The sequence below is a fragment of the Fragaria vesca genome, linkage group LG1 (assembly GCF_000184155.1).
Source record: "Fragaria vesca subsp. vesca linkage group LG1, FraVesHawaii_1.0, whole genome shotgun sequence".
Lineage (NCBI taxonomy): Eukaryota > Viridiplantae > Streptophyta > Magnoliopsida > Rosales > Rosaceae > Fragaria > Fragaria vesca.
In genome coordinates this window covers 8,466,066-8,488,653 of record NC_020491.1, presented here as the reverse complement: position 1 = coordinate 8,488,653, position 22,588 = coordinate 8,466,066, and the positions used below count along the sequence as shown (strand labels likewise).

General features: G+C 37.9%; 5 protein-coding genes across 5 annotated transcripts in view; 4 read left to right on the top strand and 1 right to left on the bottom strand.

The window, feature by feature from the left end:
- Positions 1-1,753: 1,753 nt before the first annotated feature.
- LOC101296801 (multisite-specific tRNA:(cytosine-C(5))-methyltransferase trm4b-like) lies at positions 1,754-4,572 on the bottom strand. Its single transcript, XM_004287754.1, has 9 exons — positions 4,429-4,572; positions 4,167-4,311; positions 3,982-4,072; positions 3,496-3,693; positions 3,158-3,387; positions 2,850-2,981; positions 2,391-2,458; positions 2,255-2,316; positions 1,754-2,005 (listed from the first exon to the last, which is right to left on the bottom strand). The coding sequence occupies exons 1-9, from the start codon at positions 4,554-4,556 to the stop codon at positions 1,872-1,874; spliced, it is 1,188 nt and encodes a 395-aa protein (XP_004287802.1). The 5' UTR covers positions 4,557-4,572; the 3' UTR covers positions 1,754-1,871.
- A 710-nt stretch (positions 4,573-5,282) lies between these two features.
- On the top strand, positions 5,283-11,800 carry LOC101297781 (E3 ubiquitin-protein ligase RNF133-like). Its single transcript, XM_004289038.1, has 12 exons — positions 5,283-5,477; positions 5,578-5,714; positions 5,900-6,130; positions 6,373-6,768; positions 7,326-7,423; positions 8,285-8,301; positions 8,786-8,945; positions 10,633-10,778; positions 10,891-10,970; positions 11,061-11,131; positions 11,228-11,281; positions 11,434-11,800. The coding sequence occupies exons 2-12, from the start codon at positions 5,582-5,584 to the stop codon at positions 11,593-11,595; spliced, it is 1,548 nt and encodes a 515-aa protein (XP_004289086.1). The 5' UTR covers positions 5,283-5,477; positions 5,578-5,581; the 3' UTR covers positions 11,596-11,800.
- Positions 11,801-12,968: 1,168 nt separating this feature from the next.
- On the top strand, positions 12,969-16,249 carry LOC101297487 (MLO-like protein 4-like). Its single transcript, XM_004289037.1, has 14 exons — positions 12,969-13,094; positions 13,194-13,251; positions 13,349-13,557; positions 13,671-13,787; positions 13,913-13,973; positions 14,047-14,141; positions 14,452-14,526; positions 14,699-14,784; positions 14,890-14,939; positions 15,015-15,055; positions 15,156-15,326; positions 15,423-15,458; positions 15,559-15,626; positions 15,714-16,249. The coding sequence occupies exons 1-14, from the start codon at positions 12,969-12,971 to the stop codon at positions 16,162-16,164; spliced, it is 1,644 nt and encodes a 547-aa protein (XP_004289085.1). The 3' UTR covers positions 16,165-16,249.
- Positions 16,250-16,759: 510 nt separating this feature from the next.
- LOC101296512 (26S proteasome non-ATPase regulatory subunit 4-like) lies at positions 16,760-20,945 on the top strand. The gene is made up of 10 exons (XM_004287753.1): positions 16,760-16,845; positions 17,010-17,123; positions 17,387-17,492; positions 17,721-17,835; positions 17,921-18,127; positions 18,498-18,810; positions 19,032-19,155; positions 19,438-19,541; positions 19,640-19,708; positions 20,548-20,945. Exons 1-10 carry the CDS (start codon positions 16,834-16,836, stop codon positions 20,596-20,598), a joined length of 1,215 nt encoding a protein of 404 aa, XP_004287801.1. The 5' UTR covers positions 16,760-16,833; the 3' UTR covers positions 20,599-20,945.
- A 1,412-nt stretch (positions 20,946-22,357) lies between these two features.
- Positions 22,358-22,588, top strand: part of LOC101297194 (lysosomal alpha-mannosidase-like) — a 9,498-nt gene continuing 9,267 nt past the window's right edge. Inside the window, exon 1 of the mRNA XM_004289036.1 lies at positions 22,358-22,577. Within this exon, the coding sequence (XP_004289084.1) occupies positions 22,358-22,577 (220 nt within the window). The remainder of the gene's footprint in view (positions 22,578-22,588) is intronic.

Below are 22,588 nucleotides of genomic sequence, written 5' to 3'. Positions count from 1 at the left end.
ACCTTCTCCTATGAGTTCGAGACGGTGACGACGAAGGTGATTCGTCGGTGAGGTGCAGATCTATCGAGGATCCACCGCCTTGAGGCGGTTGTCATTTCTGACAAGGACACAGGCCGATCCAAGGGCTGTGGTTTTATGAGTATTCCGATTCATTTCTATTCTTGTTCAATCTTGATCACGCATCACTGACTGCTAATTTAGTTGTGTAATTTGATGAATCAATGGACGTAGTAGCTTTTGTAGACGGTGGTAATAGTTTTTGTAGATGGTGGTAGTAGCTTTTGTGGCTGGTGGTAGTATTTTTTGTGTTCGTCGAAAAGCTCACAGTAGTAGCTTTTGTAGGCTGTGGTAGTAGCTTTTGTAGGCGGTGGTAGTAGCTTTTGTGGCTGGTGGTAGTAGTTTTTGTGTTCGTCGAAAACCTCACAGTAGTAGTTTTTGTAGGCGGTGGTAGTATTTTTTGTGGCTGGTGGTAGTAGCTTTTGTGTTCATCGGAAACCTCACAGTAGTAGCTTTTGTAGGCGGTGGTAGTAGCTTTTGTAGCTGGTGGTAGTAGCTTTTGTCGCTGGTGGTAGTAGTTTTGTGTTCGTCGAAAACCTCACAGTAGTAGCTTTTGTAGGCGGTGGTAGTAGCTTTTGTAGCTTGTGGTAGTAGCTTTTGTTTTCATCAGAAACCTCACAGTAGTAGCTTTTGTAGGCGGTGGTAGTAGCTTTTATAGCTGGTGGTAGTAGCTTTTTTAGCTTGTAGTAGTAATTTTTGTCATCGTCGGAGGTCGGCCGGAAACCTCACCGGAGGTCGGTCGGAAACCTCACCGGAGGTCGGTCGGAAACCTCGCCGGAGGTCGGCCGGAAACTTTTGTAGTAGCTTTTGTAGGCGGTGGTAGTAGCTTTTATAGCTGGTGGTAGTAGCTTTTTTAGCTGGTAGTAGTAATTTTTGTCATCGTCGGAGGTCGGCCGGAAACCTCGCCGGAGGTCAGTCGGAAATCTCGTCGGAGGTCAGTCGGAAATCTCGCCGGAGGTCGGCCGAAAACCTCGCCGGAGGTCCGCTGGAAATCTCGCCGGAGGTCCGCCGGAGACTGTTCCGAAATGAGAATGGTTGTTGACTTTTTATACTAGTGGCATTCTTGTAAATATAAAGGAGAAAATCTAATTTTTTTTGTTGGATGGCAGTCTGTAATTATGTTGAACTTTAATACTTTATACAAAACTTTATTTAGATTTGGGTGGACTTATGTGGGTAAAAATGTTGGGGTGGATCTATGTGAGAAAAAATGTCTCAAAGTGGACTTATATGTAATTGGCCCATAAGAATAAGATAAAGTGGGAAATTTTTGATATAAAGTGATAGAGTAGCTGACAAATTCACCTACTGAATTTTATCCTTAATTTAGACCAATGATGATAATGAAGTACCGCTAAAAATTGTAATGCATTAGGCAAATTGGAGATTGTCTTCGGATAACCATGTGACCTGTAATCCATATTGGAGGTGAAAGAGCTAGTTTACACTTTACAGCGGTGGAACCCTCAAATTATTACCAAGTAATTAAGATCAAGATTCAGTTGTGACTAAGGTTAGTGTCTAAAGAAGTAAGTTTCCAGCTGAGAGAACTGAATCATGTCGCAGCCTGTAATTGAAGTGTTCATAACGTAATACACCATACTTTGGCGGGCAAATGATAAAAGTGAATAGTGATAGCCTCACTGCCTTTGTATGGAGAAGAAAAAAGAAGAGAGGAACTGTTGTTGTCCACGTGTTGTCCTGTAATTTCAGTTGTGCTCATTAAGATTGAAAAGAAGAGTTAAGTACTGCAATTATATTGCATTACAAAATAATTAACCCGAAGGGATAACAAGATATCTAGAAAACTTTGATTAAATGGCAAATTTTGTAAACTTTGCTACAAACAATCCACTAGTGTTCGAAGTCAAAGGATCAAAGCGCAGGGTTTTTGGCATTCGCCCGCTCTTGCAAGGCCAATTTTCAGCAGCATCTATCGCCAGCAACTCTGCATAACAAGGATCAAACAGCTTAAGAGTAAATAATTACAGATACAAGAGCTATTGAAGGGGAGCAAACCCAGGAAAGTAGACAATATTCATATGCCCCACAAAGTCATAATGGTGGTTTCCAAATCTCACCATGGATAAAAAGACACTGGATCATTTTAATAGTGGCAGACTGCCACCATATATGGACTCATTACTGTAGCTAAATATGAAACCAAAATATTATGACATAGCAGAAAGGGCTTTACCGGCAGAATAGTTTTCCTCAAGAAACTGCTTTACCACATCTTCATTCTGAGCAACTGTCAAACTAATCAATGGAAAATAAATTAGAAACCTAGGCAATTTGTTTAACACATAGCTAAGGGAACAGCAAAAAGGCACCTGCAAGTGCTATAAACAAGCAGTCCGCCAGCTTTTAGCAATCTAAAACCATTCGTCAGGAGTTTTAACTGCAAACGAAGGAAAAAGGCTACTTTCAGCTTACTAAGGAGCTTATACCAGTCAAAAGTAAACCATGCATGGATGTTGTAGATAGAATCATGCCATGAAGAATAGATAGTAATCACATCAAGCTGCTTATGACGCTCCTCTATTTCTTCCTCGGACTATGATAGGAATCCATATGGTGTTCAACTATCAACCTATAAACTTCTTAGTACTCTTAAGACATATTGCTTTAGCTTCTAATTTGTGAAAAACGATGCCATGCACCGAGGTATTAACCTCAAACACTTTATCATATAGGAAACTGGAATAATTGATCTTCTTTCAATTGGAACTTCGATAATATGCAAAGTAGCGAAGTCCACATATAAGTTTCAAAAAGCGTAGATCACATACTTGAAGTGCAGTGAGGCTATCACCTCTCTCTGCATCCAATACACGGCGTTGAAGAGTGTCCCAACCCCAATGTTCAAATTTTTGGACATGTTTAATTGATCCATCATGAGTGCACTCTGCATCAACAAGGACCTGAAGCAAGATTTAACTAGCTTAGTAAATCACAACCAACCTAGCATGATGTTGAATCACAAACACCACAGACGTAACACAACCAATTCATAAAAAGGCTTCATTAATTAAGATAACAGATGTGACAAGGAAAAATGGAAAGAGATCTGAACAGACAAAAGGATAATACGTGTTACCTTGTCATAGCCACAGCTCAAAATCTGACTGTCACAAAAAGTTTGGTACAATTCACTTTTCTTTAACCCTACCACACCAGATTGGCAGCCATAATAAATGAGCTCTGGTTGTTGAGTCCCTGAATGCACTGCACCACCTTTTCTTATCCTAGCTGCTTGTTTCCTTTCTTTCCATGGTCTCCTAGACGTCCACTCCTTGAATGTCACATTTTCCTCTAATCCAGATTCACCTGCATAGTTCTAGATGGAATGATAACATATCATAAACAGCATGACGCTTGCAATGGTATTAGTGTCACTCATAAAGCTTTTGTCATCTGGGGATTCAGATCACTTACATGATTTAGAATCAGCATGATTGCTCATGGGAATGATGGAAAAAGTAGTACCATCAGCAACAAAGAGTCGGCAGCGACTGCCCAAAGCATATTTCTGCAGCATAGTCCTACAAGCCGCCAGTCGGTGTCTTGAAACATCAACGCCAGTCACAGAACCCGAATCATCAAGAAGATCCGATATCAGACAAAGCTTAGCACCTGTTCGATAAAACACACAAGCTAGATAAAACAAACTGAACATTGCAGTAAACAGATGTCATCAGAATAACAGAATCAGAGACTCCCACATTGATAACAAGCTTAGTCATACACTCATACAGTCATACTTCATTTTTCTAAATCAAATAACATAACTAATTCACCATGGGAAGCAAAATCAAGTCTCCCTTCATCACTCTGATACTAAAACGCGAAAACTTTACACCATACTTCCACATTCAGCAATGCATTTTACCAAATCATCCACTCAATTAGAAACCAACTTACCCGGAGCGGCGCAAAGATCAAGAACATGATCTCCAGCTGAAACATCCAATGCCGAAACAGCAGCTCCTGACGCCGCATCGATTCCATATATCTGAAAACACCACACAAACACAAAAAGACACAATCTTTCAATCAAAACTCACATTTTTCTGCTACCAATCAAACTTTTCTTACTTCATACTCACCTTCCCTTCTCTGTACGCATTTGAATTAGCAATATGAACATCTGGGGGTAGAGAGTAAAACCCAGGCAACCACTCCACTCTTTCAAGCTTGCACTTTATTTCACCTTCAATTGATTCAATTTGATCTTCACACCCAGGCTTCACCCTTTCAATAATAATAATAATAATAAAAACCAAAAGGCTATCAAAATCGAATCTTGAGCACAAAACGAAGTAGAGGAAGGAATTGAGAGAGAGAGAGAGAGAGAGAAAGTAAGGGTACCTTATGTAACGAGGGGTGGAGTGGGTGGCGGTGTAAATGGAAGGGTCGAGTCCGTTGTGTTTCAGGAAATCGAGGAAGGCTTCCGGCAACGCCGGTGAGTTTGAAGCTGCTGCTTCTTCTTCTTCCATTCAACTTTCACTGTGGCCAGACGGTGTCGTTTTTGGTATTTTATTTGGCGGCTGGAAGGGAGGGGTGTTCTTTCTTTAAGGCCCCCTATTTTACGGGATTCTTCAAATTGGACCCTCTATTTTCTGTTATTTTCTTTGAGATCCTTTAATAGTTTGCGATTTATTTTTCGTATTAAAATTTAAAAATTTTAGCTACTCAAGTAAAGGCTCTGTTTGACATTATTTTAATTATATTCGCAGCACATTAGTACTGTCTTTTTTTCTTTTCTTAAAGTCATAGTAATCTCTAACTAGCCCTTACATGCTTACTCGATGTAATACTTTGTTACAGTTAAGATCATTATACAACAAATAATTCATAAAACATAAGTATCAAATCTGAATAATCAAAAACTTAAGTAACACATAATCTTACGTTATCTTTGATGTTAATTACTTATATATCTTGTTTTATTGAAACAATGAACTTTGTTCAAAACTAAATAAACCTCGTCATACCATCTAATTGTGCGGGCGATGTGGATCCAAAATAGAGACTTCAAATAGGAACAGCTAATATGTATTATGTTGTTGAGTTACATGCCATAACAAGAAGATTGAGGACCTTGGAAAAATGTAAAGTAAGACAAGACCTAAAAGGAAAATATTCCATAATTAGATTGAAACTATGAGAAATTATGAAAGTAAAAATAGTAAAGAAGTGGGTGAAAAGCAAAGAAACTATGAGCTTATTTCAGCTCTTCAGCTCTTTACCTGGATTTCATTATGTCAGTCACAGAGTTTCCTTAAACTCACTATCTCAATATATTGTTCCTCCATGTTCGCTTTTCAATTTTCAGATCATTTCCCAATTCATCCTAATTCTCAGTTAGTTAAATTTCATACAAATTCAAGCTTATCAACCCAGTAATCTGCAAGAGGGTACTGAACTTTCATGTTCTTATTGTTCTTCATGGTGAAAGTTTCGTTCTTTCGAACCTTGATTTAGTAACCAATTTGTGTTTGCTAATATTTGATTTAGGTAAATGGAGCTGAGAAAGAGAAAGATGAGGCAAGTTTTACTTGGGTTCTCTGTGCTTGTGTTTGTTGAGCTAAGCTCCGCAACTGTGGTTTACAAACCACTGTCTATGGCCTTCGCTGACCTTCCTGCCAAGTTTGGTAATTTTCCATCTTTTCCCTAATTTTGATGTAATTTAGTTCAGTTTTTGTGTTTGACTCAATAAAGTTTAAAACTTTCTGTTTTGGTTGTGTTTTGATTGAACAGAAAGTAGATGAAAAGAAATCTAGTCTTGTTTAGGATGCAATAATGTGGTTTTTGATGTTATTGGTTTCGGTTTTTGTAGCTGTTCGTGTCAATAGCTCTGGTGCTTGTGGAGCTTTGGCTAATGCTGACCCTTTGAATGCCTGTTCGCCTCTAAGGAATGGGCGCCGATCAAATGAAACTGAGAAAGCAAGGTTTGCTTTGATAGTTAGAGGGGAATGTACTTTCAAGGACAAAATACAGAATGCTCAAAATGCTGGTTTTGCTGCCGCAATTGTTTATGATGATAAAGATGGGTCAGATTTAATTTCCAGTGAGTCACCATTCACCTTGGAATTTCAGTTTGCTGCTCTGATTGTTTTGAACATGTTGGGTTCCCCTTAGTCCTTATGCATATGAAAATTGTGGTGGAATCTGCGTTATATGTTTTACCGTTTGCCTTCATTGTAGTCCTAAATATATCCTTGAGCATCATGTTAGGTTGTTGAACTAACTAGCTAGACTTAGTCTTTTAGCTGCTATAGATTTATAATGATGCTGTATCTGTTGTTGCAGTGATGATAAACGGTGAGAATACTACAATTCATGCCGTGTTTGTTTCAAAGGCAACTGGTGAACTACTGAAAGAGCATGCTCATGATGAAGAAGGGGAATGCTGTATCTTCCCATTTGCAAAAGAGACAGCCTGGACTGTGCTAGCTATATCTTTTCTCTCATTCATAGTCATATTGGGTATATTATTAATAGCCTTATTTGCTCCAAGACACTGGTTGTACTCACAAGGAAGAAACCAACTTCCTAAAAGTGTGGATACCAAGGTGGTGGAAGCTCTACCTTGCTTCACATTTAGTTCCGCTCGGTTGGGTGAATGCCACAGTGAGGAAACTTGTGCCATTTGCCTTGAGAATTACAAAGATGGGGAAATTCTAAAAGTTCTTCCCTGTCAACACGGTAAGTTCTAAGATGTTATACTCATGTTGACATTCCTACTAATTTCGTCAGAGTTCCGCTACCAGTCCCAATATGCCACAACATTTTGCAATTTAAACTTCATTTACCTTTGCATATTAAGGAAGTCCTATCACTCTTAAGACATCACAGGCCACTGTGATGTGTCATAAATTCATACGAGTAGACTTCCAATAGTTCATAAATAGTATTGTTGAAGAACATGAGGTATTGTAATATGCTGAATGTCCATATAGTAGGCATGTGGATTAACTTGAGGTCTCATAAAATATATTAGAGCACTATGTCCAGTCTAAAAGAGAGAACTTGAAGGAGCTATTAGTCATCCACATCCAGCTAAGAATGCAAATAAGTAGAAATATATCTACTGGTTTAAGTCTTCTAGTATTTTCACATTTTAATATTGGTTTTAAGTACAGTACACTGATTTATCCGAGTAGGCACTTTGTTTTGACCCGATACGTGTAACTGTGTAAGTTAACAATACTCTTTTATCTTGTCATTCGAATTTCCGTTAATCACTTGAAGGTTACTTGCAGAATTTCATTCAAGCTGTGTGGACTCATGGCTGACAAAATGGGGCTCATGCTGCCCCGTGTGCAAGCATGATATGAGAACAAAATCTGTGAATCCTGAGGTAAGAGAGTGGGGTGCATTATATAATGTTCGATGTTGAGTCTTGTTTAGGTTTGTTGAATGTTGAGACTCTTGGACAAACTATATTCTTGGACTCGCAGTCCTTTCTTGATTGGGATTTATGGGCTAATTCAATAGTTATTTTCTGTCCTGAGGATGTAAAATATATAATGCCTCTTTTACGACCGAAGTGAAGTGACAATCTACAACACCCATTATTTGACTTATAAAATAAAATATCTGTTTCAAGGTTGGCTTGCTTTCAAGGGATAAGTGTCAGGTTTTTCATATTCCTGGAGTCTTTAGTGTTGTCGTTAATACTCTGTCATCCAACCAGGCATGGGACAGATGAGGACTGGATATGGTTAATCACCACTTAGACGAGATATTAACTGCATGACGCTACCTGTTGAAACAGCTTACTTATTCATCGTGGTCATCAGTCTTCTTTATGCTATATATACTGATTATGCTGATGTCTTAATAACTGAGGTTTAGCCTTCTACCTGTTTGCGGTGGGAATGGTATTATGAACAGAAAGATACTTTTGAGAGCCTTAGATTACAATTTGGGCTAGGTTTCCGTTTAATGGTCTTCATGACCAACCTATAAATTCCGGCTGTCATATAGAGGTGACATTTTCTTGACTTCACAATGCTTTGTGAATATGATAAATCTGACATAGAAAAGAATATCCACAAGCATGAACCTACCTTTTCACAAAACTAATTCAGATTGTTACTGTATATATATATTGAGGATAAATTGTATTTTTTTTTTTTTTTTTGTAAACTGATGGATTTCCTTTTAGCCAATACCTGTTTTGCTTATTTTACTGAAATTTGGGTATTTCTTCTTGCAGATCAAGAGAAGGACCTGGTTGGACAATCCATGAATGTATTTAGGAATGTCAATATATCAAGGTGAATTTTCTTGAAGTTTAAACCCCCCCCCCCCCCCCCCCTTCGATAAAACAAATGATGAAAACCTTTATTGTGCACAGTAAACAGTAAAGTCTTGGCATCTGGTAAGCCATGTCTCATGTTCTGTCGTTAACAACATTGTTACACCCAACCTTGTTTATTCTTTCTTTTCAGGTTTCCTCCTGTTTATTGTGGATTTCCACTTGAATTCCACCGGATTGTGTATTATTGTGTGAACTGAAGAGATTCTGGATCATAACCTCTCTACGTTGTTGTAAAGATGTCAGTAATCATTCGTGCGGGCTAAGTGTGTCAAAACTGCTTCTATGTAACTCCAAACTGCTTCTGTGTGACTTGGATATAAAGGTTACCCTGTCAGTCCAACAAAAACAAAATTAGTGCATTAGGACAGTTTATGACCTGGAATGTTTGAATCCCAGGAGGTGTTGTATATTAGTGAGTATACTAGAGCAGAATGCTCTTGTCATGGCTAATAGCTCTCTTGATGTACATGGATTACCTTGTAATCCTGGTAGGTATGGCACTGTTGTATATACTCAGTCTATTCAGCTTTGGTATAAATCAGTCTATTCAGCTTTGGTATAAATCATATTATCCAAGGGTTTTGTTTCAGCAATAATTTCAGCATTAGATGAAAGAAAACACCAGGACCCAATCAAGAGGTGGATGAGTGGATTTGGTTGTGGTGTTGCACAATGGCCAAAAGTGAAGCACTAACAAACAACTCCAAATAAAAATGTGAAATGTCTAGTCATGCAGTAGCAATAAAAATCCAGATGGGGATGCACCAAATCCTCAACTCAGCTATTGATCTTAAAACAAAACAAAAAAGAAAGAAAAGAAAAAGAAAAAAAAAGTAGCTATTGATCTGATGCCTGATGCCCCTGATGGTATATTCTCAGTGTTAGCAAATAACGAATCCATCCTTCCTCTCCTAACCAAAAGAGAGGAAAATGACTTTACTGCTGTACATATTACCATATACTACCTAATTTCTCATTAATTAACAATTCTCTATTCATATTTCTTCTTCGCTTTTCCTAAATTCAATTCATAATCCTCCTTTTACAATTCCATCTTTTACAGACTTCTCAATCTACTCCTGTTGTTCTTCATCATAATTTGTTTCTCTTAGATCCTCATTTTGGATCATTCATTATATAATTGCGGGAAAGAAATCTCTGCCTAATATGAGTTTAGTTGCTGCATTGAGTGGGAGAAGACAACGACCAATAAACAATTTGGTGTGGCAGATATGGTCGATGTATCAACCCAAATATGGAGTTCCTATGCACACTCGGGGTTTGATTGGCATTTCAAAAAGCTATGGGATATGCTCAATGAGGTAAGAGATCGATGATTGTACTAGATATTTGCAGTGGATGATTAGGGTATACACACTATTTGGGACTTAGATTTTTTACTGAATTATGTGGCAATTGAATTTTGGTATGGATGCAATAATGCTAAAGCATCTTGGTTGACAATTCAGTTCAATAAACTAAAATATACAAAATCATCTTAACAAACCATTCAAAGTTACTGATATCGTTATTTAGGAGTCTTATTTGAGATAGAGATTGTCGCAAAGTTCACTAAATTAGATTACAAGTGGATTCTTATTAAGCTGTACTATTAAATTTGAAATGACAATTCACTTTTCAGTCACAAGAACTCACGTACCATTGAAAATTTGCAATTCTTTTTCAAATGTAAATGAATTATGGATTATTAGTGTGCATAAGTGCACAATTCCTTCACTTTTATTCACACTGAATGTGGACACTCCAAGGTACTGGTAGTGCATTGTAGATGCCTTAAATCCCAAACCACCTAGAATCCATAGGAATCCAGTGAGGCCATTATCAAATTAGTGTTCTTTTCACTAGCAATAAACAAATTAACAATTCTGATTAGAGCAGTATAATTTTAATTTTTATAAAGATTGGTTCTGTTTCACATCAAAGGTGGGCTCTCACCTATTATTGGCATGAAGTCATCTGACCCCAGATGGCTGGAAATGCACGTAGTTTAGTTATCCACAAGTCACTCTTCCCCCATAGAAAAAGACCCACCATAAACTTAGCAGTAAGAATCCCCAGCCCACATTTTCTATCCTCAGCTGGTTTGTTCAGGAAAACCAAAGCAAACAGCCACCAGATTCTAGAAACCAAGTTCACATATAAAAGGCCATTTCTTCTTCATGGGTTCTATTGGAAGGTGACTTTTTCTCAGTCAAATTTTAAAAGTTGTTGGATATTTTTAGATGAAGGCTTATTGGTTTGGAGTCCCTTGTGGATTTGTTGCTCTATTGCTTGTGTTATTTTGTAGTTCTGGAGCAGAGGTTGTGACTATTGATGTTCAAGAAGCTAAGGATCTGATCAAGTCTGGCTATGGCTATATGGATGTTAGGTAAAGGCCAAAGGGCTCTTTTACTTGGATTAATGAACTATTTGGAAGCTTAGTCTTCAAATTGAGCTTGGAATGAAAATGGTTTTGATTGAATTCACACTATTTGTGATAGGACCGTGGAGGAGTTTAAGAGAGGATATGTGGATGCAGAGAAGATTTACAATATTCCTTACATGTTCAACATACCTGAGGGTAGCTATGATCTCTATCCTTCTCTTCAAGTAATCATATAAGTTGTTTGTACCTTGAAATTATGAAGTTTCAAGCGATTTTCGCTTTCAGGTAGAGTGAAAAATCCCGATTTCTTGAAAGAGGTTGAATCTACTTGCAACAAAGAAGATCATATTATTGTGGTAAGTTGTGCGTACTTTCTATTTTCATGGGATCGAACTAGTCTTTGCAGCAAAGCTCTATCTGATGATCTGTTGCTTTGATATCATTTTTAACAGGGTTGTCAAAGTGGGGTTAGATCCCTATATGCAGTTGCTGATCTTCAGAATGTTGTAAGTATATGGATTCAAATGTAAAATTTTATAAATTTGAAGTTCTTGACCAGAAGTTAGAATCTTACAGAACTGGTTGAATGCTTTACCATGTTTATATATGTTGTTTCTTTTTTGCCCAAATTCTTAGAAGCTTGAAACTGAAATGACAGGGATACAAGCATTTGAGCAACATGGGAGGAGGTTATTTGGCTTGGACAGAGAAACATTTTCCTGTTGTTAAGCCAGAAGATGCAGATCAGAAAAAGCCAGAAGTTGTTGAGCAAAAAAAGCCGGAAGATGTTGAGCAGAAAAAGTCACAAGCTGAGCTCTAATTTGTTGCATTAGCAAGTAACTTTTACTTGTCATTTGCTCTTTTTTCAATGTATTATGGTAAATTGCTGATCAATATGCAATATTTATCTCTAGTATCAGTAGTATGTACCTTTATATCAATATGTGTCATTCATCACTTCCAAGTTCCAAGTAAATATTACAGCCATCTTTACTCAGTTATACAGAGTTCAAGTTTACTTGCCCAGTTGATGTCTGCGCGCCTCTAGCTAGCTTTCTAACCAATTAGTTATTACAAAGACTCATTTTGAAGAGTAGGTGTATATCTCAGTTCTCAAGCAATCTGGTCAGACTCATCTACCAGATTTAAGCTTAATAAAGCAAGACAGCAAGTCAAGGCAATCTGCAAAACTAGTTGTAATTAGGTGGTCACCATTCACCAATTACCCACAGGAAGGGGGTCAGGGGGTCATTAACTCATTATGATCCAAACTTGTCACAACCATTTCTTCTTGTGAAAAAAAATGAACACTTCAAAAATCAAAGTTGCCGACCTATTCTTGCGCCTGTGTTACCTATAACACTTTCTTGATTTTTGACTTGTATATATGTAAGCAAAAGTATTCATTTATCACCATGGTTCATAGTGATTGGCTGATTGCATACCTAATGAAAAATTTATATCAAATGACTCTCGACTAAATGATTCTTACAAATGCATCCTAAAAACGCACAAGCCACATGAAACATTCCCCTAGAACTGCCCTGATTAAAAATATCAAACTTGTTACAACAGTTTCATTACTTCATAGGCAGCAACTTGGGAGCAATTGAATCTCATGCCCTAACAACCCCTAACTAACAGCCATGCCACTCTGACAAATGTCCATCTCTCATAACTGATTTTCATTACTTTATCTCGGATTCTAAATTTTCCGGCAATCCCTTTATAGAAATTTAGAATAAGATCAAGATCAAATTCACGATCTGTGACCACTTCATCAAGAAAAGTTCAACATGAAAGACAGGGACACGTTCTAAACTCCCCCAGATAACGATGGTGCTGGTCAAGACCGGCCAAATCTCCAAAACATGCCACTGTCAGTTAGTAACAGGCGGGACCCATTTCCATGGCTCCACAATGTGAGACCATCCATGCAAGTTTCCTTAAATTTTCTGATGGGTTTGGTCTAGGAGTTCAAGCACAGCACTAACCCACCACCTATATAGCAGCCATTCATGGACTAAAATGACATAGCCATAGCTAGCTAGCTCTGACTCATAGACAAAAACTAACCCAAAGTATCAGCAACCACTCATCCTTTTCATTGATATGTTGATGGTGTTCTGATATATCAGGACAATAACCAGAAGCTGAAATTTTGTTTGCGGATTTCTGGGTTTGAGAAGACTAATGGGGGAGGGGAAGGGGGAAGGTCGATCCTTGGAACAAACACCCACATGGACTGTGGCTACAGTGATCACTGCCATGGTTTTAATTGTGTTGATCTTTCACAGCTCAATGAAACATTTTGGAAAGGTAATATATTTGATGTTAATCATTCATTCTTGTTTTGGGTTTGTAATTCATTGATCTTGAATTTTGATGTGTATAATTACATGAACATTGTATCTGTAGTGGTTGGATAGGACTAGAAAGAAGTCTATACTTGCTGCTTTGGAGAAGATCCAAGAAGGTATGCAATTGGGTTTCTTTTGCATATATATGAATAGATGGTTAATGTTGTTTACTTATATCTTTGGATGTTAATTTGATCAATGTTGATTTAGCAGAGCTCATGCTTTTTGGGCTTATGTCATTGTTGATGGGTCACTGGATTGTTTTTGTGGCCAAGATTTGTGTTAAAACTTCTTCATCGGCCTTCAGCAGCAAATTCTTTCCTTGTGCTTTGGATGAAGATATCAGTTCGAGTCGTGAGTATCTAGACAAGTCTGTTTCTAGAGAGGAAGTAGAACCAAAGTTTCATCAATATTGTCCTGAGGTAGTTTACTTGTTCATGCTTTGCTGATATGAGTCTTGTATGGTAGTTATTTATTTGGGAACTTTGTTGATACAGCTATAATGTTTCATATATATGTTTTGATGTATTGTCAGGGTGAGGAGTCCTTTGCTTCTTATGAAAGTCTTGAACAGCTTCATCGGTTAATATTCGTGCTTGGCATGACTCATGTTGTTTACAGTTTCTTTGCCATTGTCCTGGCCATGATTAAGGTTCTTTATATCTCATCACCAATCAAATTTTTCTGATGGTACCCGGCAACCTGTTTCTGATGGTACCCGGCAACCTGGATCCGATTAACTGAGAACTAAGTGGAGTATATTTTAGTTTATTGCAGATATATAGCTGGAGAACATGGGAAAATGAAGCTAAAGCCAAGGCATTTCAGAGCTTAGAAGGTAAAGAATTTATTGTTTTCATTTCAGAATTGTCAATCAGCTTTCTGATCACATTTCATTTCCTTGTATCCAGGTAACCCAGAAACTAGACAAATCAGAAGATTGTCAACATTCATAGTTCACCATGTGTCCCATCCATGGAGCCAGCACAAGTATCTTGTTTGGCTGGTATTCTCACACCCTCCTGATATGTTTCGGCTATATTTGTGCTCAAAATTTAGCACCTTTCCCTGTTTATGGTGATTCGATTTCATCATCTTTTCCGAGAAACGCCTCTTTGATCATGTTCTAATACCTTTATGATTGATACCAATTATTTAGTCACAATTGACTATATATATTCTTTTTAAATAGCTATTTAAACAATCAGTTTGCTCATGGCACATTGCACTCTTAGAACGTTTTTCTCTTGCTTGCTTCTTCTTCTGTAATGATTCTATCTGAACTACTATCATCACCTTTGGTACCCCAATTGCAGCTTTGTTTCAGCCGCCAGTTCTGGAGTTCCATAAACCGACCTTCTTATATGGCTTTGCGATTTGGATTCATCACTGTATGTTTTTTTAGCTTAACGAACTTCTACTGAAATAAAATGTCATAGCTTGCTTTCTGTTCTTATTAGTTACCACTTATTTAGTCAATTCACAGTGCAAAAGGATGTGGCAGTAAAGATCATGGGACTCTTTGCACTGCTGACTCTGCTGTCTTTCCCTCCCTTATTGTAGACTCATAAGCTTCCATTGATATATGATTTCCATAATTATATGTTACGGAGCATGGAGGAAGAATTTCGTGATATTGTTGGTATCAGGTAGCATATATTCTCCTCTTATTGAAATTATCTTTAACATTTCATTTCCAAATTTGAGATTGTAACAAGCTAAGAAAAATTTCATTTCGTGGTTCTCTTTTGCAGTATACCTCTCTGGATATATGCCATATGTTGCATTATACTAGATTTTCATGGTAAGTGGAAAAATTTATCTTTGTCTTTAGTTGTGAAGTTAATCTTACAGCATTAACTGTGTTGCTGGCATTCAGGAAGTAACTTGTACTTTTGGCTTTCCTTCCTTCCAGCTATTGTAAGCCATTAATTCATGTTCCATCTCATTAGTTTCTAAGAGTTGAGGCTTTCAAGCTAACACCAATTTCTTCTTACAATCTTTCTTGATCTTACATCAGTTGATCTTGCTTATGGGTACAAAACTGCATCGGATAGTGGTAAAATTGGCTGTGGAAATCATGGAAGAAAGTCCATATATGGAAAATCATCAGTTCAAACTAAGGGATGAGCTCTTTTGGTTCAAGAGGCCACGGCTTCTTTTACGGATAATACAACTGATATCCTTCCAGGTAAGTGAATCAGTACCAATGTAACATCTGTTTTTCACTTTTGAAATTGTGTCTTCCAACATTTCCTCATCTCCTACACGGCTCTTGTTTTTCCAGAATGCATTCGAGATGGCTACGTTCACCTGGTCTCTGGTATGAACCTTATTACTCGTTACAAAGACATAATAATTTAAGTTACTAAGAGCTGCTCTTTCAGTTGCTTATGATGCTAGTTTTTACATTCTGTTTCCAGTGGGAAATTAAACATCCTTCATGTTTCATGGACAATCAAACTTTCCTTGTGATCCGCTTGACATTTGGGTATCTACTATTGCCTAATTTATGATGAATGAAGTTTCAATATGACCAAAGATATAGATTTCATGAGTTACTGATCAATAACTGCAGGATACTCTCCCAGTTCTGGTGTAGCTTCAGTACATTCCCACTCTATGTTATCATCACACAAATGGGTTCAAGGTTCAAGAAAGCTGTAGTTTCCGAAAATGTTAGACGATCACTATATGGATGGAAAAGGAGAGTGAAGGCTAGACAAAGTCCTTCATCTAGTACGGTTGGACTCCTCAGTTCACCATCTTCATTCACATCAGATTCTAGCAAAGTTTATGGTTCTGCCTCAAGAAGCATGGAAGGGAGCACAGTCCCCTCCTGCAGGGTCCAAAAAACATCTTTCCCACATGGTAACTCCAGTGTGCAGCTTGGTCAAGTTAGTGAGGGCTACGAGAAGTTAGAGTCTGAGCTCGGATCGCCAACGCTCGCTGCCCTGATGAGTGACTATGACCTTTATGAGGAAGATGAAGAAGATGATTACCATGAGGATGACAACAGTAGAGGATGACTTGTGTCTCAATCAACCACCTTGTGGAACATCACTAGAGGCTAGAGCAACTGCTTTTGTATAGACTTATAAATTCAGTAACAACATTTTGAGACTTAAAATTGGTAAATGGACTCGAGCCTTTGCAAAACTTCATACTGAATTACATGTACACCCCAACGTTGAGGCCTCACTAAGGAAAAGGGGGGTACAAAAACATATCATATCACTATATCAGTAACTAAGGATTAGATCAAAATGTTGCGATAAAAAAAAAAAAGATAAAAATGAACTTAACCACTTACAAAAACATATTTAAACAAGTGAGATTAAAACAAACTTCGTCACACACTTTTAGTATTCTCAATATTCATCTCTCTAATCTCTATCTCTTGACAAGTTCTAACATATTGGTTGTTTACAATAACTAATAGACCGACACTCTAGATATCACATGTTTAAATCTCATTGACATTATGAACTGAGTGGATTTATAATTAATTTCTTAAAATCTAAATCTGAATTGTTGCATACCAAGGCCAAGGCCCAAACCAAATACTGGGCCCAAACCGCATCTGATAAACTCTTCTGCAAGTTAAACCTTTCCTTCTTATTCTTTCTTCTCCGTCACCAACACACCATTTCAATCTCTCTGGATCTTTCTTCTCCGACCTTCTCTATCTCCCAACCATGGTGCTCGAGGTCAGATTCCCACCAAACCCTAATTCGCACCCTCCTTACTCTTCGACGCCGCAATCTCAAACTCCCCCCAATTTTTTCTTTTTCTTCTTCAATTCTGGAAAATTAGGGTTCTATAAAGACTGATTCTTTGTGTGAAAATTTGTTGGTTTTGTGATTTTGAACAGGCGACGATGATCTGCATTGATAATTCGGAGTGGATGCGTAACGGCGATTACGCTCCGACGAGATTTCAAGCTCAGGCCGACGCCGTCAATCTGATTTGCGGAGCCAAAACCCAGGTACCACCTCTATTCCTCTCACCATTACTTGTCTCATAGCTGCTTGAGCTTGTTCGAACTTTTTCGATAGTCAAAATTGCTCCTTTTGGATGCTTTGGGATTCGTGTTAGGTTTCAGGGTTTAGTAGTTTGATTTTGATAGAGGAGATGGGAGAGGTGTTGGTGGTTGAGTTTTGGTTGTTTATGTAGAAATGTGATTGTATAAATGGTTTGTTTTGGTTGGCAATTTGAACTGAACATAGAGGTTTTTACTTTTGTATGCAGTCTAATCCGGAGAATACAGTGGGAGTTCTCACCATGGCTGGGAAAGGTGTTCGCGTTTTGGTTACTCCTACTAGTGATCTTGGCAAGATTTTGGCTTGCATGCACGGTTAGTTCTTCTTCTACTGTCCTCGAAATTTTTTGTTGTTCTTAATTTAGTTCTTTTTTCGTCCAGCCGTTCTACAATTTCCAGTCTAGTAAATTAAGAGCTCAAATATACTGAAGTCAAAATGGGGATGGATATGATACTTTTGTTACTACTGAAAGTACGACACTATATTCATGTTCTTTGTCTGCATTACATCAATTCATATTTTCCCTCCTTTTGCAAATGTAGGTTTAGAAATAGGTGGTGAGATGAACCTGGCTGCTGGCATTCAGGTGGCTCAATTGGCCCTCAAACATCGCCAGAATAAGAATCAGCAACAAAGGATTATAGTCTTTGCTGGAAGGTTAGTAATACTGAGTTATGTTTTCACATTATTCTTTGCCAGTTCTTACATACTTACCATTTGGATATATATGTGTTGTTTTTAGTGCCGTTAATCATGAAAAGAAGACTTTGGAGATGATTGGCAGAAAGTTAAAGAAGAACAGTGTAGCCCTTGATATCATCAATTTTGGTGAAGAAGATGAAGAAAAGAAAGAGAAGCTAGAAGCACTTCTTGCTGCTGTGAACAATAATAACAGCAACATTGTTCATGTTCAGGCTGGTCCAAGTGCTCTTTCGGATGTACTCATAAGGTCAGTGTTCATGCATTTCCTCATTTTTGGTTTTTGATGTCTGAATAAGAGATTGAGATAATAGCCCTGAACTTTAAGTTATCTGGTGTAACATCTTGAACTGTACATGTGATACTCTCTAATATAACAATCTTGTGTTTGGTTGTTCCAATCCTAACTCTCATGTGGTGCCAGTGGTGGCACATCACCACTTTGTCATTCAAGTTGGTTTAAAAAGTGGGATCTGCATAAACTAAAAACAAGATTGTTAACCTGGGGGGTTGTGTTATTTTCAAATTTCAGCACATAATATGGGTGACTATTATTCATGGGGATTTAATGGGCTTGGAATTTCTTTGCTTGACTTATATTTTTCTTTCTCTTCTTGCAGTACACCTATCTTCACCGGAGATGGAGAAGGTGGTAGTGGTTTTGCAGCAGCAGCAGCTGCTGCTGCAGCCGGAGGTGTCTCTGGTTTTGATTTTGGTGTGGATCCAAACCTGGATCCTGAGCTTGCCCTTGCTCTTAGAGTATCAATGGAGGAGGAGAGGGCCAGACAGGAAGCAGCAGCTAAAAAGGCTGCTGAGGATTCTTCCAAACAGGAAAAAGGAGGGGAAGAACCATCCAGCTCACAAGATGCAACTATGACAGAGCGTGCCAGTGCTGTAACTTCTGAAGCTGAGAATAAGAGTATTGATTTCATGGTTGGTGTCATTTCCTTCTTCTTGGTTCTTTTTCTCCTCATATATTTGTTAATTAATTGTGGGGTAGGGAGAGCAGTGGATCTAACAATAAAAATGTATCATGTTCTCCTATATGGTAGAGCTCAAGAGTTCTTGTTGATCTTTTCCATGGGTTCTTAAAATCCCCTTGTTTCTATTGTTTTTGTTTCATGAAGAATAAACTGACTTTCAGTTTGCAACAGGATGATGACAACGCTCTGCTGCAGCAGGCCCTTGCGATGTCGATGGATGAACCTGCCTCCAGCCATGATTTGCGAGACACTGACATGTCTGAGGCAGTTGCAGATGATCCTGAGTTGGCTCTAGGTGAGTTCCCAACTTTGTATGAGCAATACTTCATTCTTTTACTGGCTCAGTGATTAGAATAGCTTTGGGATTAAGGTTAAGGCTATTGCTGAAGCTTCAAAGCCTTGCCTATTGGTGAGCTTGTCCAGGTGCTTACTCACCCTGAATAATGCTTTACCATTTATGGAGGATTTGATCCTCTGTTAGCATAACCCCTAGTCAATTATTCTAAATTACCAATATCAAAGTTACTGTTTCCTTACTATGCATTTGGCTCTCCTTGCTGATATTTGGTTTTTGCAGCTCTTCAAATGTCTGTGCAGGAAGGTGAGAAAGATTCTGCTAGCGATAAAGATATGAGCAAATTGTTGGCTGATCAGTCTTTTGTGTCTTCTATCCTTGCCTCAGTATGTCTCCTAGAATCCTCCATTTTCCTTCTTTCATAAACAAAATCCTACATATCTCCTCTAGCCTTCAATAACATAATATTTAAATGTTTCTACAGCTTCCAGGGGTTGACCCAAATGATCCTTCAGTAAGAGACTTGCTTGCTTCTATGCAAAACCAGTCAGAGGTGAGCATTAAATTTAGTATGTTTTAAGAGCACATGAAAATAACACATGCTGGATTTATGTTGGTGATGGCTTACTTTGTTATCTAACTTCTAAAGTTTCTGAAATGATGCTACTTTTGTGGTTGACTTCTTAACTAGTCAGTTTTTGATGTTCTGTTGAACTTTTCTTAATTAATGAAAATGCACCAAATGTTTTATTTCTTAAAAATCAACCCAAAATAGCTGTTCCTTAGTTATAGGTCTTCCCTATAACTAGAAACCAGAAAGCATTTAATAGCCAGTATTTTTAGAGCATTTAGTCTGTTTTCAATTGCGTGTGGGTATGTTTTTTGTGGAAATTGTGGTGTAATTGTATGCGTTCTATCATCTTCAGCTTCTCTGAACCAGCTAGTTGTATAAATCATACAGGGAAATATGCCTCCAATATAGTTATTTATTTATTTTCTTGCATGCTATATCTTCATTCATGCATGGCACAGGGCAGTCTAGCGTGGATATAATTGTTTTTTCAAGTTTTCTACTTGAAATAGTATCAATTGAACTCAAAAGTTATCACTATGGTAAAGCTGCAACCAACATCTCGTGAGACTATTTACTCAGGCTATCCCTTTCCTTGTCCAGAAAAAAAAATCAGGGATGCTTGAGCATGCCTGACATGATTCTGAAAATAGATTTTCTTTTTATATTTACTCATGTGCCATGTACCAGACTTAACAATTATGTGTACATAGCAGTCGTACCTGATAAATAATTTTGGTGATATCAACTGTCCAGTAGTTGCTGTTATAGTGCCTGTGATTAATTTTCTGATTATTGAATTTTCTTTTCTTTTTTTAAAGCCTGAACAAAAGAAGAATGAAGAGAACAAGCCACCAAATGATGAGAAATGACGGATGCGGGCTGTCTTCCTATCGAAGGTTTCGTTCGCTGAATTCATCCAGTTACTTTCCATTCCCAACTTACGATGGGAGATTTTACAATTCGGCAGCCATCCCCAGTCTTTAGTGCTTGTCTGTCTACTCTGGTTGTGACTTTTAAGCTTATAGAATGACTTTTGGATCAATGTTTCTTCAGCAGGTCAGAAAGCTGTGTTCAAGCACCAATACATTGATCTTAATCATTTGCTTTGCGAGTCCCTCGGATAAATGGTCAGACTTTCTAGCAAAAAATTGTGGAACATTGAACATTGAAATGTATCATTTGCATGGAATTAATGTCATTACGTGTTGTTAATGGTGATTATTTCAGTCGTTCAGTTTGCAGATGTTCATGTCCTCATTTTACTAAACTCTGAATGGTTATTCTCATTGTTGCTGTCATTTTTAGAGTGGCATTGTATTTAGGTTTCACCCTTTCGTAATATCCTTAAATATTCGATTTCTGTTATTTTCCCATTTTAAATTCATAGGAAGCATTACATCTTGATTCTAACCAAAAAAAAAAAAAAAAAAAAAAAAAAGAAATTACAAGACAGCTGGTGGTGTGGTTTTGCAAACATGACTATTCACACTGCTTCTATTTGGAAAACCCATGTCGTTTATAAGTTACAGGGACAATGCCCATTAGCCTTAATTTTAAGAATTTTATTTCTACCAACAAAATTAGATTTTAAAATTTTCAAAAGCCAACTTAAATAAGAAAAAGACAATTATACCTTTAATGATTAAAATAAACTACAATAGATCATTATAAAAACAATAAAAGATCTATTTTGAAATAAATATCTATGATCGGATTTTTGCAACCAATGACCGTTGACCGTGACTTCTGCGACCGTTGACCGGATTTCGGCAACCGTTGACCACCTATTGGGGTCAGTAGAACCACCCACGTATTAGGGGTAGTAAAACCTTCTATTGGGGGCAGTAAGACCTCCTATTGGGGGCAGTATGACCCTTGAACTTAACTGTGTACTTCTGTCATTTATAATATGTCCATATTGAGGTCAGTAGAACCACCCACCTATTGGGGTCAATAGGACCTCCTATTGGGGTCAGTAGAACCTCTTATTGGGGGCAGTATGACCTTTGAACTTAAATGTGTACTTCTGTCATTTATAACATGTCCATATTGAGGTCAGTAGAATCACCTAATGGGGTCAGTAGGACCACCTATTAGGGGCAGTAGGACCTTGAACTCCAAAGTTCCATACGTTTCTTCTTCTTCTTCTTCTTCTTCTTCTTCTTCTTCTTCTTCTTCTTCTTCTTCTTCTACACAAGCTAAACCACTGAACTTCTACAATATAGCAATAATTTAATATGATTAACAAACCATATTAAATCAACATAAAGAAAATAAAATAAAAAGACTAAACAAAGGTTGAGCTAGCTAGATACCCTCGATCTGATTGAACTTGCAATTGATGGCTTTCTAAAGCACACCAACAGACCTCGATCTTTGAGCAAACTACCCATGTATAGGGTCATATAATGGTGAATGAATGAAATAATGAACCTGCCCAATTTCAATTTATAAGTCTTTTTTTTTTTTTCTTTTTTTAATCCCGCAAACCTTGAACAAAAGTAAACATCCGATTCCATCACATCCTACTTGTATCACCAGCCCTATCACATCCCAATTGCATCACCAGCCTCCATTTGCTTCGTCTTCGTCTTCGATCTGCATCTATTCTCTCTTAGAAGATGAACCATGCCTTCACCAAGCTTGTCCTTCCTTCTCGGACCCTCAAAGCCCCTGAAGACGGCAAGGCTTGAACCTTGTCTGAGTTTCCGGACTGAGATCGTCGGCGGCGGCTTCTATGGCCCAGATCCAAGAGAGGTCACCGTCTTCCTCAACATCGCAGGGACCCTTGGCATGGGTGATGCACTCGCCGGGGCCCGAAGTGTGGACACCGACGACGAGAATGATGGTTTGACCGGG

What these genes read in the sequence shown, in the direction of transcription:
- LOC101296801 (XM_004287754.1), bottom strand. Translation starts at nt 4,556, where the DNA reads ATGGAAGAAGAAGAAGCAGCAGCTTCAAACTCACCGGCGTTGCCGGAA. An exon ending in TGATCTTTGCGCCGCTCCGG is followed by an intron (nt 3,694 to 3,981) that starts GTAAGTTGGTTT and finishes TTTATCGAACAG; the next exon opens with GTGCTAAGCTTTGTCTGATA. An exon ending in ATAGCCTCACTGCACTTCAA is followed by an intron (nt 2,459 to 2,849) that starts GTATGTGATCTA and finishes CTTCGTTTGCAG; the next exon opens with TTAAAACTCCTGACGAATGG.
- LOC101297781 (XM_004289038.1), top strand. Translation starts at nt 5,582, where the DNA reads ATGGAGCTGAGAAAGAGAAAGATGAGGCAAGTTTTACTTGGGTTCTCT. An exon ending in CATGTTCAACATACCTGAGG is followed by an intron (nt 10,971 to 11,060) that starts GTAGCTATGATC and finishes TTTCGCTTTCAG; the next exon opens with GTAGAGTGAAAAATCCCGAT. An exon ending in TTGCTGATCTTCAGAATGTT is followed by an intron (nt 11,282 to 11,433) that starts GTAAGTATATGG and finishes CTGAAATGACAG; the next exon opens with GGATACAAGCATTTGAGCAA.
- LOC101297487 (XM_004289037.1), top strand. Translation starts at nt 12,969, where the DNA reads ATGGGGGAGGGGAAGGGGGAAGGTCGATCCTTGGAACAAACACCCACA. An exon ending in TTCATCAATATTGTCCTGAG is followed by an intron (nt 13,558 to 13,670) that starts GTAGTTTACTTG and finishes ATGTATTGTCAG; the next exon opens with GGTGAGGAGTCCTTTGCTTC. An exon ending in TACAACTGATATCCTTCCAG is followed by an intron (nt 15,327 to 15,422) that starts GTAAGTGAATCA and finishes TTGTTTTTCCAG; the next exon opens with AATGCATTCGAGATGGCTAC.
- LOC101296512 (XM_004287753.1), top strand. An exon ending in GATTTTGGCTTGCATGCACG is followed by an intron (nt 17,493 to 17,720) that starts GTTAGTTCTTCT and finishes TTGCAAATGTAG; the next exon opens with GTTTAGAAATAGGTGGTGAG. An exon ending in TGATCCTGAGTTGGCTCTAG is followed by an intron (nt 19,156 to 19,437) that starts GTGAGTTCCCAA and finishes TGGTTTTTGCAG; the next exon opens with CTCTTCAAATGTCTGTGCAG.